General features: G+C 42.8%; 1 protein-coding gene across 1 annotated transcript in view; it reads right to left on the bottom strand.

Moving 5' to 3' along the window:
- LOC106605048 (inactive serine protease 35) overlaps positions 1–14994 on the bottom strand; it is a 52631-nt gene extending 37637 nt beyond the window's left edge. Inside the window, exon 1 of the mRNA XM_045718315.1 lies at positions 14704–14994. Within this exon, the coding sequence (XP_045574271.1) occupies positions 14704–14708 (5 nt within the window). The 5' untranslated portion in view covers positions 14709–14994. The remainder of the gene's footprint in view (positions 1–14703) is intronic.
- Positions 14995–17267: the final 2273 nt, after the last annotated feature.

The raw sequence follows: 17267 nt of genomic DNA, 5'->3' as shown, positions 1-17267 counted from the left end.
AGTTGCCATACCAGGCGGTGATGCAACTGGTCAGGATGCTCTCGATGAGGCAGCTGTAGAACTTTTTAAGGATCTGGGGACCCATGACAAATCTTTTCAGTGTCCTGAGGGGGGAAAGGCATTATCGTGCCCTCTTCACGACTTTCTTGGTGTGTTTGGCTCCATGATAGTTTGTTGGTGATGTGGACACCAAGGAACCGTGTCGATGTGATTGGGGGCGTGTTTGGCCCTCCTCTTCCAGTAGGCAGGCAGCAGAGCGCTGTAGCGCTGACTCAGGGCCAAGGAGGACAAACTGCCAGCCAGGCCTGCAGTCAGTCACAGTGAATCAGCAGCAGACTCTATCTGACTGTTTGATCTGTGAGTCAGCACAAAGCTAAGTGCCAGCCAGACGCACTGTCGTTCAGTTGGCCTTTAATTACTCTAGCTGATCTCTCTCTCTCTTCTCTCTCTCACTCTGTCAGTACGTCTCTGTGTCTCTCCATGTCTTCATACACACAAGCATGCACACGCATGCACCAGCACGGAACAAGGTCCAGATAGAACAGCTTCACATGCACATCCACATAATCTTTCCTTATCGCAATTTTATGGACAGCAATATGTTACAGTTGAACAGGCACAAGCAAGTAGAAACAGAAGGACAACAGCCTGTTGTCATTGCAGAGACAATATGAGTGCTGACACACAAAGGACTTATCTGGTTTCATATTCTTGCACATTTTGAAACTCTTTTGATGTCTTGTTAAATGTGATTGTAAAACTAATTGGACTAATATGGGAGAGTAAAGACTTACTCTAGAGGCAACCACTATAAACATAAAAAGATGTACAGTATGGAATAGACCTATGCTATTAAATCACATGATAAAGCTATGAAATGATTTAGGAACATGTAAATGGTGCAGGAGTGATTCAGTGTGCAAAGTAGAACTGACCACTTCCCTAATCCTGAGTATACAACTCGCCAATGTCCAGTCTCTTGACAACAAGGTAGATGAAATTCGAGCAACCGTTGCCTTCCAGAGAGACATAAGAGATTGTCAAATTCTCTGTTTCACAGAAACATGGCTCTCTCGGGATATGTTGTCGTAATCGGTTCAGCCACCAGGCTTCTCCATACATTGCGCCGACAGAGATAAACACCTCTCTGGGAAGAGGAAGGGCGGGGGTGTACGCTTCATGATTAACTACTCATGGTGTAATCATAACAACATACAGGAACTCAAGTCCTTCTGCTCACCTGACCTAGAATTCCTAACAATAAAATGTCAGCCATATTACCTCCCAAGAAAATTCTCATCATTTATCATCACAGCTGTCTACATTCCCCCTCAAGCAGATGATACAGTTTAGCTTCCTTCCCTGTTCTCGCCCCTACCTGGGCTCGAACCAGGGACCCTCTGCACACATCAACAAAAGCCACCCACGAAGCATCATTACCCATCGCGCCACAAAAGCTGCGGCCCTTGCCGAGCAAGGGGAACAACTACTTCAAGATCTCAGAGTGAGTGACGTCGCCGATTGAAACGCTATTAGCACGCACCACCGCTAACTAGCTAGCCATTTCACATTGGTTACACAGACACCAAGACGGCCCTCAAGGAACTTCACAGGACTCTATGCAAACTGGAAACCATATATCTTGAGGCTGCATTTATTGTAGCTGGGGATTTTAACAAAGGAAATTTGAGAACAAGGCTACCTAAATTCTATCAGCATATTGATTGCACTACGCCCGGGGGTAATACACTCGATCACTGCTACTCTAACTTCCGCAAAGTGTACAAAGCCCTCCCCCGCCCTCGGCAAATCCGACCACGACGCCATCTTGCTCCTACCGTCTTATAGGCAGAAACTCAAACAGGATGTACCAGTGACTAGAACCATTCAACGCTGGTCTGACCAATCGGAATCCTTGCTTCAAGATTGTTTTGATCACGCGGACTGGCATATGTTCCGGTCAGCCTCAGATAACAACATTGATCTATACACTGACTCAGTGAGTGAGTTTATAAAGAAGTGCATTGGAGATGTTGTACCCATTGTGACTATTAAAACCTACCTAACCAGAAACCGTGGATGGCGGCATTCGCGCAAAACTGAAAGCGCGAACCACCGCATTTAACCATGGAAAGAGGTCTGGGAATATGGCTGAAAATAAACAGTGTTTTATGCTCCCACTCCCCCTCTCTGGTGCTCGAGGGTGCCAGGCTGTCCTTCATTACACACACCTGTCACCATCATTACACGCATCAGCGCTCATTGGACTCACCTGGACTCCTGCACGTTGTTGATTGCCCCCTCTATATCTGTCTGTTCCTCAGTTTTGTTCACCGTGTCTACATTATTTTCATAATGTTGTTTTGTTCCCCCGTCCAGACGCTGTTCTTGTTTTGTTTGATATCCGTTTTCCATTAAATGTTCACTCCCTGTACTTGCTACTTGTCTCCAGCGTTGGTCTTTACAGGAATTTAAATGGAATTAACCCTAACCCTGGTAAGAAACCAAGGTAAAAAAAATCTAAACTGCATTCACAGTGTACATACAGAATCATTCAAAAGTTTGGACACACCTACTCATTCAAGGGTTTTTCTTTATTTTTACTATTTTCTACATTGTAGAACATAACATACACAACACTATGAAATAACACATATGGAATCATGTAGTAACCAAAAAAGTGTTAAACAAATCAAAATATATTTTGAGATTCTTCAAAAGTAGCTACCCATTGCTTTGATGACAGCTTTGCACACTCTTGGCATTCTCTCAACCAGCTTCATGAGGTAGTCACCTGGAATGCATTTCAATTAACAGGTGTGCCCTGTTAATTGTTAATTCATGGAATTTAATTCATGGAATTTCTTTCCTTCTTAATTAACTTACATCTAGACGTTCCGCTAGCGGAACACCGCTCCAATATCCAATGATAGGGCGTGGCGCGAAATACAAACTCCTCGAAAATCCGAAAACTTCCATTTTTCAAACATATGACTATTTTACACCATTTTAAAGACAAGACTCTCCTTTATCTAACCACACTGTCCGATTTCAAAAAGGCTTTACAACGAAAGCAAAACATTAGATTATGTCAGCAGAGTACCCAGACAGAAATAATCAGACACCCATTTTTCAAGCTAGCATATAATGTCACAAAAACCAAAACCACAGCTAAATGCAGCACTAACCTTTGATGATCTTCATCAGATGACACTCCTAGGACATTATGTTATACAATACATGCATGTTTTGTTCAATCAAGTTCATATTTATATCAAAAACCAGCTTTTTACATTAGCATGTGACGTTCAGAACTAGCATTCCCACCGAACACTTCCGGTGAATTTACTAAATTACTCACGATAAACGTTCACAAAAAACATAACAATTATTTTAAGAATTATAGATACAGAACTCCTTTATGCAATCGCGGTGTCCGATTTTAAAATAGCTTTTCGGTGAAAGCACATTTTGTAATATTCTGAGTAGATAGCCCGGCCATCACAGGCTAGCTATTTTGACACCCACCAAGTTTGGCACTCACCAAACTCAGATTTACTATAAGAAAAATTGGATTACCTTTGCTCTTCTTCATCAGAATGGACTCCCAGGACTTCTACTTCATCACCCAATGTTGTTTTGGTTCCAAATAATCCATATTTATATCCAAATAGCGGCGTTTTGTTCATGCGTTCAAGACACTATCCAAAGGGTAACGAAGGGTGACGCGCCCGGCGCGTATCGTGACAAAAAAATTCAAAATATTCCGTTACCGTACTTCGAAGCATGTCAAACGCTGTTTAAAATCAATTTTTATGCGATTTTTCTCGTAAAATAGCGATAATATTCCGAACGGGAAAGCGTGTTTTCGTTCAAAGACTCAAAGTTGAAAATGGAGTCGTCTCGTGCACGCGCGCACCCGTCTAATTGTTCTCAGATCGACCACTTGCCAAATGCGCTACTGTTTTTCAGCCAGAGACTGCAGAGTCATCATTCAACGTTCTGGCGCCTTCTGAGAGCCTATGGGAGCCTTAGAAAGTGTCACGTTACAGCAGAGATCCTCTGTTTTGGATAGAGATGACAAAGAAGGCCAAGAAATGGTCAGACAGGGTACTTCCTGTACAGAATCTTCACAGGTTTTGGCCTGCCATTTGAGTTCTGTTATACTCACAGACACCATTCAAACAGTTTTAGAAACGTTGGATTGTTTTCTATCCAAACCTACTAATTATATGCATATTCTAGTTTCTGGGCAGGAGTAATAACCAGATTAAATCGGGTACGTTTTTTATCCGGCCGTGAAAATACTGCCCCCTATCCATAACAAGTGAATGGGTTTGAGCCAATCAGTTGTGTTATGACAAGACAGGGGTGATAAACAGAAGATAACCCTATTTGGTAAAAGACAAAGTCCATATTATGGCAAGAACAGCTCAAAAAACGAAAGAGAAACGACAGTCCATCATTACTTTAAGACATGAAGGTCAGTCAATGCGGAAAATTTCAAGACCTTTACAGTATCTTCATGTGCAGTTGCCAAAACCATCAAGCGCTATGACGAAACTGGCTCTCATGAGGACCGCCACAGGAAAGGAAGACCCAGAGTTACCTCTGCTGCAAAGGATACGTTCATTAGAGTTACCAGCCTCAGAAATTACAGCCCAAATAATTGCTTCCCAGAGTTCAAGTAACAGACTCCTCTCAACATCAAATGTTCAAAGGAGACTGCGTGAATCAGGCCTTCATGGTCGAATTGCTGCAAAGAAACCACTACTAAAGGAAGACAATAATAAGAAGAGACTTGCTTGAGCCAAGAAATACAAGCAATAGACATTAGATCAGTGGAACTTTGTCCTTTTGACTGGTACTGTATATATATGTATATAAACGTTTGAACAGTAGTGTGTATATATGTATATATATATATATATTCACACACTACTGTTCAAACGTTTGGGGGTCACTTAGAAATGTCCTTGTTTTTGAAAACCAAATTTGCCAAGTTTCTTGGCAATTTCTCGCATGGAATAGCCTTCATTTCTCAGAACAAGAATAGACTGATGAGTTTCAGAAGAAAGGCCTTTGTTTCTGGACATTTTGAGCCTGTAATCGAACCCACAAATGCTGATGCTCCAGATACTCAACTAGTCTAAAGAAGGCCAGTGTGATTGCTTCTTTAATCAGAACAACAGTTTTCAGCTATGCTAACATAATTGCAAAAGGGTTTTCTAATGATCAATTAGCCTTTTAAAATGATAAACTTGGATTAGCAAACAGAGCGTGCCATTAGAACACAGGAGTGATGGTTGCTGATAATGGGCCTCTGTTCGCCTATTTTTTTATCCTTTATTTAACTAGGCAAGTCAATTAAGAACAAACTCTTATTTTCAATGACGGCCTAGGAACAGTGGGTTAACTGCCTTGTTCAGGGGCAGAACGACAGATTTGTACTTTGTCAGCTCGGGGATTCGAACTTGCAATCTTTCGGTTACTAGCCCAATGCTCTAACCACTAGGCTACCCTGCCGCCCCTATGCAGATATTCCATAGAAAAATCAGCCATTTCCAGCTACAATAGTCATTTACAACATTTACACTGTATTTCTGATCAATTTGATGTTATTGTAATGGACAATAAAAAATTAAGGACATTTCTAAGTGACCCCAAACTTTTGAACGGTAGTGTATATATTTTTTAAATATATTTTCCTTCATTATTTTCCCCTAACCCTACTACTCCTCCCTAATTGGAGGAAACTAGTGGACAATAACACTTACGCTTCTACTTCCAGCTTATACAGTGCTTTCGGAAAGTAATTCAATTAATTTGGAAAAGCAGACACCTGTCTATATAAGGTCCCACAGTTGACAGTGCCTGTCAGAACAAAAACCAAACCATGAGGTCGAAGGAATAGTCTGCAGAGCAAGATTGTGTCGAGGCACAGATGGGTACTTAATTAAAAATGTCTGCAGCATTAAAGGTCTCAAGGACACAGTGGCCTCCTTCATTCTTAAATGGAAGAAGTCTGGAACCACCTCCCATCTAAACGGGGGAGAAGGGCCTTGGTCAGGGAGGTGACCAAGAACTCGATGGTCACTCTGATAGAGTGCCAGAGTTCCTCTGTGGAGATGGGAGAACCTTCCAGAAGGACAACAATCTCTGCAGCATTCCATAATCAGGCGTTTATGGTAGAGTGGCCAGACGGAAGCCACTCCTCAGTAAAAGGCACATGGCAGCCCGCTAAAGACTCTCAGACCATGAGAAACAAGATTCTTTGGTCTAATGAAACCAATATAGAACTCTTTGGCCTTAATGCCAAGCGGCACGTCTGGAGGAAAACTGGCATCATCCATACAGTGAAGCATGGTGGTGGCAGCATCATGCTGTGTGGATGTTTTTCAGCGGCAGGGACTGGGAGACGAGTCAGGATCGAGGGAAAGATGAATGGAGCAAATTACAGAGAGATCCTCGATGAAAACCTGCTCCAGAGCGTTCAGGACCTCAGACAATGACCCTAAGCACACAGCCAAGACAATGCAGGAGTGGCTTCGGGACAAGTCTCTGAATGTCCTTGAGTGGCCCAGCCAGAGCCCGGACTTGAACCCGATCAAACATCTCTGGAGAGACCTGAAAATAGCTGTGCAGCGACGCTCCCCATCCAACCTGACAGAGCTTGAGAGGATCTGCAGAGAAGAAAGGGAGAAGCTCCCCAAATATAGGTGTGCCCAAGAAGACTCGAGGCTGTAATCGCTGCCAAAGTAGTGAGCAAAGAGTCTGAATACTTATGTACATGTGATATTTCTGGTTGATATTTAATAAATGTGCAAAAAAATCATTTTTTTCTTTGTCATTATGGGGTATTGTGTGTAGATTGATGAGGAAAAAGGCTTTAACGTAATAAAATGTGAAAAAAGTCAAGGGGTCTGAATACTTTCTGAATGTACTGTACATACTGCTGTATATATTTACGGACACAGTATATTTTACAATAGTTATATTTTGTTTGTTTTTAGTCCCATCGTTCATTTACCCTCAGCTCCTCCCATCTATCTCTGAACACCATCCCGTTTCCATTTGTTTTTATTACATTGTTCAACTGTGCTGTGAAGTTTCACAAAAGTTCTGAACCTTTCTATTCTCATAGTTTCTACAGATTGTAAATTAAAGATAAAGTATTAATATATTATTGATCGATTGACTATGACTTTTAAATCACCCAGCAGTGATATTTGCATAGCTAGCTCCACGTAAATGTTGCTATTCTTCAGCCATTCCTGAACCTGGGACCGAAAACAAGCTACATATGGACAGTACCAAAACAAATGATTTTGTCTCTTCACAGCAAAATATGCAGAGCTGGGATGGTTGTATCCTCCATATATAAAACATTCTATAATTTTGTATAATAATTTAAATGGACAACACACATTTTTGAATGCAGCATCGTCTTGAGTATCAGTTGATAAACCATGTGCCATGGAATCGGTACATTGAAAGTCTCTTCCCAACTATTTTGTAATCTATATGGCACAGCTGTGCCATTTATTACTCACAATTTTCTTTAACCAATTTTGGTATTTAAAGCAGGGCCGACAGACAAGTTCCTTACTTTCTCCCCCTTCCACTTTCCCCCATTTTTGCAGTAAATCTGTAATTAGTTGGCTGTAATTTTGAGTTGAGCAAACATTTCCATATACAGTTGAAGTCGGAAGTTAACATACACCTTAGCCAAATACATTTAAACTCAGTTTTTCACAATTCCTGACATTTAATCCCAAAAATTCACTGTTTTAGGTCAGTTAGGATCACCACTTTATTTGAAGAATGTGAAATGTCAGAATAATAGTAGAGAGAATGATTTATGTCAGCTTTTATTTCTTTCATCACATTCCCAGTGGGTCAGAAGTTTACGTACAGTCAATTAGTATTTGGTAGCATTGCCTTTAAATTATTTAACTTGGGTCAAACGTTTTGGGAAGCCTTTCACAAGCTTCCCACAATAAGTTGGGTGAATCTTGGCCCATTCCTCTGGACAGAGCTGGTGTAACTGAATCAGGTTTGTATGCCTCCTTGCTCGCACACGCTTTTTCAGTTCTGTCCACAAATTCTCTAAAGGATTGAGGTCAGGGCTTTGCGATGGCCTCTCCAATACCTTGACTTTGTTGTCCTTAAGCCATTTTGCCACAACTATGGAAGTAGGCTTGGGGTCATTGTCCATTTGGAAGACCCAAGCTTTAACTTCCTGACTGATGTCTTGAGATGTTGCTTCAATATATCCAGATAATTTTCCTACCTCATGTTGCCATCTATTTTGTGAAGTGCACCAGTCCCTCCTGCAGCAAAGCACCCCCACAACATGATGCTGCCACCCCGTGCTTCACAGTTGGGATGGTGTTCTTCAGCTTGCAAGCCTCCCCCTTTTTCCTCCAAACATAACGATGGTCACGATGGTCATTATGGCCAAACAGTTCTATTTTAGTTTCATCAGAACAGGGGACATTTCTTCAAAAAGTACGATCTTTGTCCCCATGTGCAGTTGCAAACCGTAGTCTGGCTTTTTTATGGCAGTTTTGGAGCAGTGGTTTCTTCCTTGCTGAGCAGCCCTTCAGTATATAGGACTCGTTTTACTGTGGATATAGATACTTTTGTACCTGTTTCCTCCAGCATCTTCTCAAGGTCCTTTGCTGTTGTTCTGGGATTGATTTGCACTTTTCGCACCAAAGTACGTTCATCTCTAGGAGACGTTCATCTCCTTCCTGAGCGGTATGACAGCTGCGTGGTCCCATGGTGTTTATACTTGCATACTATTGTTTGTACAGATGAACGTGGTACCTTAAGGCGTTTGGAAATTGCTTCCAAGGATGAACCAGACTTGTGGAGGTCTACAATCTTTTTTATGAGGTCTTGGCTGATTTATTTTGATTTTCCCATGAAGTCAAGCAAAGAGGCACTGAGTTTGAAGGTAGGCCTTGAAATACATCCACAGGCACATCTCCAATTGACTCAAATTATGCCAATTAGCCTATCAGAAGCTTCAAAAGCCATGACATCATTTCTGGAATTTTCAAAGCTGTTTAAAGGCACAGTCAACTTAGTGTTTGTAAACTCTGACCCACTGGAACTGTGATGCAGTGAATTATAGGTGAAATAATCTGTCTGTAAACAATTGTAAATGTTCTCGTGTACTTTTGTATTTTTCATCTTTTTTTGTATATATTTCAATTTTATTTTCAATCTCTTTTCCATTTTAATTCAATTATACCTTCCGGTAACCTGCCTCACCCAATGTGAGACGGAATCGCTATTATCTTTTATTTTTAGACCTTATAGCAAGAACCACGTAGCCATCAGAAGCTAACCAGCTAATTAGCTACAAGCTATTTAGTCATTGTTAGCCACTGCTAGCGGGCTTTACCTTCTGCACAGATACCAGCCCTTTTTTAGCCTGGATAATACTCGCCAGCCTACCAGTATCGGACTGTCTCTCCACTACAACGCCAGATTCCTGCCGTAATCCCAGGACCATTACTCCTGATCTTCACAGCTAGCTAGCACCCACCGAGTTACCTAGTACCGAAGCTATCTCTGAGGCCCACCTCCCGGCCTACTCAGTTGTTCACCCGGACTCCACCCAAACACGGCTAGAACCCACTACTCCACCGGATCTTCGCCGTAAGCTCTGGACCTTGGCACCGGATCACCGCTGCTACTGAGTGGCTATAGTGGCTAACGCCCCTGCCCCGAAGCTAGGACCAGTTAGCCGTGAGCCAGGCGCATCTTCCGGCTAGCAAACTAAATTACTACAACTACAATACCTCTTTCGCCATCTGGCTTGGATCCTTTGTCGACACGGCGCCCCGCCGCACCACCACGACTGGTCTGCCGACGAATACTCCATCCGCGAACTCAGGCTTTGTGTGTAGTTAACCGACCCTCTCTGCCCAGTCATCGCCATTTTACCTGTTGTTGTTGTTTTAGCTGATCAGCTGTTGTTGTCGTCTCACCCGTTGTTGTCTAGCTAGCTCTCCCAATCAACACCTGTGATTACTTTATGCCTCGCTGTATGTCTCTCTCGAATGTCAATATGCCTTGTATACTGTTGTTTAGGTTAGTTATCATTGTTTTAGTTTACAATGGAGCCCCTAGTTCTACTCATCATACCTCTGATACCTCCTTTGTCCCACCTCCCACACATGCGGTGACCTCACCCATTATAACCAGCATGTCCAGAGATACAACCTCTCTTACCATCACTCAGTGCCTGGGCTTACCTCCGCTGTACCCGCACCCCACCATACCCCTGTCTGCACATTATGCCCTGAATCTATTCTACCACGCCCAGAAATCTGCTCCTATTCCAACTCCTCCTCTGTTCCTCGGGTGATGTGGAGGTAAACCCAGGCCCTGCGTGTCCCCAGGCACCCTCATTTGTTGACTTCTGTGATCGAAAAAGCCTTTGGTTTCATGCATGTCAACATCAGAAGCCTCCTCCCTAAGTTTGTTTTACTCACTGCTATAGCACACTCCGCCAACCCTGATGTCCTTGCCGTGTCTGAATTCTGGCTTAGGAAGGCCACCTAAAATTCTGAGATTTCGATACCCAACTACAACTTTTTCCGTCAAGATAGAACTGCCAAAGGGGGAGGAGTTGCAATCTACTGCAGAGATAGCCTGCAAAGTTCTGTCATACTTTCCAGGTCTATACCCAAACAGTTTGAACTTCTAATTTTAAAAATTAATCTCTCCAGAAACAAGTCTCTCACTGTTGCCGCCTTCTATCGACCCCCCTCCGCTACCAGCTGTGCCCTGGACACCATTTGTGAATTGATCGCCCCCCATCTAGCCTCAGAGTTCGTTCTGTTAGGTGACCTAAACTGGGATATGCTTAACACCCCGGCAGTCCTACATTCTAAGCTAGATGCCCTCAATCTCACACAAATCATCAAGGAACCCACCAGGTACAACCCTAAATCCGTAAACATGGGCACCCTCATAGACATTATCCTGACAAACTTGCCCTCCAAATAACCCTCCGCTGTTTTCAATCAGGATCTCAGCGATCACTGCCTCATTGCCTGTATCCGCAATGGGTCTGCGGTCAAATGACCACCCCTCATCACTCCCTAAAACACTTCTGCGAGCAGGCCTTTCTAATCGACCTGGCCCGGGTATCCTGGAAGGATATTGACCTCATCCCGTCAGTCGAGGATGCCTGGTCATTCTTTAAAAGTAATTTCCTCACCATCTTAGATAAGCATGCCCCGTTCAAAAAATGCAGAACTAAGAACAGATATATGCCTTGGTTCACTCCAGACCTGACTGCCCTTGACCAGCACAAAAACATCCTGTGGCGTACTGCAATAGCATCGAAAAGTCCCCGTGATATGCAACTGTTCTGGGAAGTCAGGAACCAATTCACGCAGTCAGTCAGGAAAGCAAAGGCTAGCTTTTTCAAGCAGAAATTTGCATCCTGTAGCTCTAACACCAAAAAGTTGTGGGACACTGTAAAGTTCATGGAGAACAAGAGCACCTCCTCCCAGCTGCCCACTGCACTGAGGCTAGGTAACACGGTCACCACCGATAAATCCATCATAATCGAAAGTTTCAATAAGCATTTCTCAATGGCTGGCCATGCCTTCCTCCTGGCTACTCCAACCCCCAGCTCCCCCCCCCCACAGCTACTCGCCCAAGCCTCACCAGTGTCTCCTTCACCAAAATCGAGATAGCAGATGTTCTGAAAGAGCTGCAAAACCTGGACCCATACAAATCAGCTGGGCTAGACAATCTGGACCCTCTCTTTCTAAAACTATCCGCCCTCTCTTTCGTATCGTCCGAGATCCCTAAAGACTGGAAAGCTGCCGCGGTCATCCCCCTCTTCAAAGGGGGTGACACCCTAGACCCAAACTGTTACAGACCTATTTCCATCCTGCCCTGCCTATCTAAAGTCTTCGAAAGCCAAGTTAACAAACAGATCACCGACCATTTCAAATCCCACCGTACCTTCTCCACTATGCAATCTGGTTTCCGAGATGGTCATGGGTGCACCTCAGCCACGCTCAAGGTCCTAAACGATATCATAACAGCCATAGATAAAAGACAGTACTGTGCAGCCGTTTTCATCAACCTGGCTAAGGCTTTCGACTCTGTCAATCACCAAATTCTTATCAGCAGACTCAACAGCCTTGGTTTCTCAAATGACTGCCTCGCCTGGTTCACCAACTACTTTCAGATAGAGTTCAGCGTGTCAAATCGGAAGACCTGTTGTCCGGACCTCTGGCAGTCTCTATGGGGTGCCACAGGGTTCAATTCTCGGGCCTACTCTTTTCTCGGTATATATCAATGATGTCGCTCTTGCTGCTGGTGATTCTCTGATCCACCTATTCGCAGACGACACCATTCTGTATACATCGGGCCCTTCCTTGGACACTGGGTTAACAAACCTCCAAATGAGCTTCAATGCCATACAACACTCCCTCCGTGGCCTCCAACTGCTCTTAAATGCTAGTAAAACTAAATGCATGCTCTTCACGATTGCTACCGGCACCTGCCCACCCGCCCAGCATCACTACTCTGGATGGTTCTGACTTAGAATATGTGGACAACTACAAATACCTATGTGTCTGGTTAGACTGTAAACTCTCCTTCCAGACTCACAATAAGCATGTCCAATCCTAAATTAAATCTAGAATCAACTTCTTATTTCGCAACAATGCATCCTTCACTCATGCTGCCAAACATACCCTCGTAAAACTGACTATCCTATCGATCGTTGACTTCAGCGTTGTCATTTACAAAATAGCCTCCAACACTCTACTCGGAAAATTGGACGTAATCTATCACAGTGCCATCTGTTTTGTAACCAAAGCCCCATATACTACCCACCACTGAGACCTGTATGCTCTCGTTGGCTCGCTACATATTCGTCGCCAAACCCACTGGCTCCAGGTCATCTATAAGTCTTTGCTAGGTAAAGCCCCACCTTATCTCAGCTCACTGGTCACCATAGCAACACCCACCCGTAGCACGCGCTCCAGCAGGTATATTTTACTGGTCATCCCCAAAGCCAACACCTTCTTTGGTCGCCTTTCCTTCCAGTTCTCAGCTGCCAATGACTGGAACGAATTGCAAAATTCACTGAAGCTGGAGGCTTATATCTCCCTCACTAACTTTAAGCATCAGCTGTCAGAGCAGCTTACCGATCACTGTACCTGTACACAGCCCATCTGTAAGTAGCACACCCAACTACCTCATCCCCATATTGTTGTTATTATTTTTTTTTGCTCTTTTGCACCCCAGTATCTCTACTTGCACATCATCATCTGCACATCTATCACTCCAGTGTTAATGCTAAATTGTAATTATTTTGCCACCATGGCCTATTTATTGCCTTACCTCCCTAACCTTACTACATATGCACACACTGTACATAGATTTTTCTATTGTGTTTTTTGACTGTACATTTGTTTATCCCATGTGTAACTCTTTGTTGTTGTTTTTGTCGCACTGCTTTGCTTTATCTTGGCCAAGTCGCAGTTGTAAATGAGAACCTGTTCTTAACTGGCCTACCTGGTTAAATAAAGGTTAAATAGAAAATAAATAAAAGACTTAAAGGCTTTATTTGCATCAAGAAGTTCCTCCTCTGTAATTTGGCCTTCACATGAGTCTTTCTGTACAGCCGTTAACTTGACATTATTAATTGAAAAGAAATCCTTACAATTAACTATGGTTTGTGGAGATGGAGGAGACTGAAATGAAAACATATGCTTAAAGTACTTTGCTTCCTCTTTCAACATACTTTCAACATATTTTTTGGTGAATCATGGGTAACAAGTTTCAGTACATTATTTTTGGTAGCATTGAAATGTTGAACATAAAAAAAAAAATTGGTATTTCATCCAGATCGCTTTATTTTTATAATATAGTACACTTTATCGTTCTTAAATAAGTTACTCCATTACTTTTATTCTGTGCTTCTATAGTACGTTTTTATTGCTATCTATCTGTACAGTAAATTCCTCAATTGTCCCAAACTGATCAGTTTCACCTGTCCTCGTTATTGTCTCCACCCCCTCCAGGTGTCACTTGTTTTCCCAGTGTATTTATCCCTGTGTTTCCTGTCTTTCTGTGCCAGTTCGTCTTGTATGTTTCCAAGTCAACCAGCAGTTTTCCCGTTCACCTTTTTCTAGTCCTCCTGGTTTTGACCCTTGCCTGTTTCTGGACTTTGTAGCCGCCTGCTTGACCATTCTGCCTGCCTTGACCACGAGCCTTTCTGCCACTCTGTACCTCCTGGACTCTGATCTGGTTTTGACCTTTTTGCCTGTCCACGACCATTCTCTTGCCTACCCCTTTGGATTAAAAAACATTAAGACTCCAACCATCTGCCTCCTGTGTCTGCATCTGGGTCTCGCCTTGTGTCATGATATCTATTTCCTTTGTTAATATGAATTATTTTGACCTAAATTGCTTTTGTTTTAAATATGAATATTGAATTGCATTGCCTCTAAAACTCTCTCACAATAAGGGGATCTGCTGTACCTATATGTAGGAAAAAGTGAGTTATAAATGATTCTGTCCTTTGTAAAAATAAGATGCCATCCAATAGGCTTTGATAAAATGTCCAATAAAGTAAATAGTTGCATTAAGGTATGAAGGAGTCTTATCCTAGCAATAAAATAGTATTGTTGTTAATGAATGTAGACTAACTTCATTCCTCGCGGTAGGTAGACTGATCCGTTGCGCTCGTGCTCATCGTTCTGTGTTGTAACTGGGAGAGCATTCACCGGCGCATCCACTTGTTGACTTGTGTTCACAACAGAGTTCAGGGTTACTGTACGCTATTTAAAGAGGGAGGCAACATGGCACACGGTTTAGTCAAACGGGAATCAGTTGAGAGTGAGATGCATAAACCCGAAGACCAAAGTAAGATCTTTGTTTATACGAAGAAGAGGGGGTATGACGTTACACGTAACCCCTACCTGAACAAGGTAACCAAAACAAGTGCTTTTTGTGTTTATTTTGTACGTTTCTTTTCTAAACGAAGTATTAGCTTTAGCCTACATGTTTAGGAGTATCAGCTTCAGAGCAGGCTATATTTAGATTTAAAGGAGCACAATGCCCCTCGAAGCGGTTTACATGAAGTTGTTCCACTCTCGCCTTTGCGTTTTTTTCTAGTAGCCCCTAGCTACAAGAAATGACGCGAAAGCCCATCCTCCCCGCGTAATACCCATTACACAAGTTCAGCTTTTCAAATATTAAATGACAGCCAGCCCACTGTGGATGATTGAGACTTGTGAATTAAAATTAACGAGCTAACAATATATTTTCATTTGGCGAGAAGAAGAACTAAAGTCGGTCAGCTGGTAACCTTCGCCGTTGCATGAGTGGAATGAAGCTATGGAAGCATATGTCCACCCTCGACTTGCTTGTCAGACTTCGAAAAACTCTTCCAGTTTTTGTCACAGGCTGCCACTTTAGGAATATGTTTTCAAAATAGCACAGAGAGGCTGGCACAACGGTTAACGAAATTAGCCAAAAGGTCAGGAGATGGCTTTGCTAGGCTGCAAAGCATAGTCATTGTGGTAACCGAGGGAGCTTTCTAGTGTTTTTCTTGGTCGCACGAGCCACGCCTCCCCTATAGATTTTCGGTCACAGGCTAGTGAGGCTACATGTTGTTCGTCAACATGTGGGAGAGTGACAGCTTACTATCCCTGTCCATGGTTCTGATCAGGTCATCACGATGAGTGCAAATTGTGGGCCATCTGTCAACAGAAAAAAACAAAACTGTTTAATTAGACATTTGTAGTGTACTAAAGTCAGAAAAACGAATTGCCTGTTGAACTCTCCATTATTGTTGTATTGCCGTTGTCCATTAATTGGGACCGATTGGGGCAACCAGCTCTTAGAGCATTTAATATTAGTCTGTGGGTAAATCCGAGACACTCCATTTATTATGATATGTTACATTTCGTATGGTATGTATTCATTTGTGGATGTCCATCACCCATTTCATATGATATGTTATGAATTACAATTTGTATTATATATTACAAATGTGCAAAACTTACAAATTCTAGCTGGCTAACGTTAGCTAGGCTAGGGGTTAGGGTTAAGTTTAGGAGTTAGATTAAAGGGTTAGGGGAAGGGTTAGGTAACATGCTAAGTAGTTGCAAAGTAGCTAAAAAGTACTATGCAGTTGAATAGTTCTAATTAGCTAAAATGCTAAAGCTGTCCGTGATGGGATTCGAACTCGCAACCTTTGGGTTGCTAGACATTGGTGTTATATTGCTGACAAACCACCCTACTTTCATTTTTGCCTTAAGTAACCATCTTTTTTTTTGAATGACCCCTGCTATATTCCCCACCTTTGGTCTCAAAATGTCTCTCTGATTGCCTTGAAGCACAGCATGATGCCATTCAGCAGCAGAGGACTTTGGGTGAAAGCTCTCCTTTATCTGATAAAGAGGGGCATTTACTACTGTTGAAAGGGTTGTCAGGGTCCTTGTCCCTACCTAGCTGCTGATAAGTCAGTCAGTGCAGTTCAAACATCCTGCCTCCTGGAGGGGGGGACACGGAAGGCCCCACTGCTTACACAAAGCCCAGTTTGTCAGGAAGGTTAATGAGTCCACTCCTCTAAGACCAGCTCTCACACAAGGAGTGCATGCACAGGTGTTTGTGTGCGTGCATGCATGTGTGTGTGCAATGTGACACAAAATTAGGTCACAATTTTTTTATTAATGCGTAATGTGCCCTACCGCATGATGGTTTTGAGTGGAGCCTTTTTTTACACAGTGAATGTGGCTGGCTGCATGGTGGAGTATGATTAGGCTTTGCTTTGTGTTGTACAGTTCCATAACTACATTTATTGTTAATCCAATAAGAAAGGGGTTTTGTCAAGGGTAGCATATGTGATATTGGTCACTGGGAGCACTGAATCTGCCATGAATCTGATTCTAAGCCCCAATCATTGATAGACTAAAAGCTTGAGCCAGGTTCTTGCTTCTGCTGTTTTAACTCAAGTTGCTCATGTCAGCTCTGAACCCTGTCTAAATTGTTTGTTTACATCTAGTAAACTGGTTGTTTACATTAAATACACATTTTAGTCAGATAGCAGACACTCTTATCCAGAGCGACGTACAGGAGCAATTAGGGTTAAGTGCCTTGCTCAAGGGCACATCGATGGATCTTTCATCTAGTCAGCTCAGGTATTCGAGCCAGCAACCTTTCAGTTACTGGCCCAATGCTCTTACCAACTAGGCTACCTGCCGCAC

Source organism: Salmo salar, chromosome ssa05 (assembly GCF_905237065.1).
Source record: "Salmo salar chromosome ssa05, Ssal_v3.1, whole genome shotgun sequence".
Taxonomy (NCBI): domain Eukaryota; kingdom Metazoa; phylum Chordata; class Actinopteri; order Salmoniformes; family Salmonidae; genus Salmo; species Salmo salar.
This window is presented reverse-complemented; position numbering and strand designations above follow the sequence as displayed.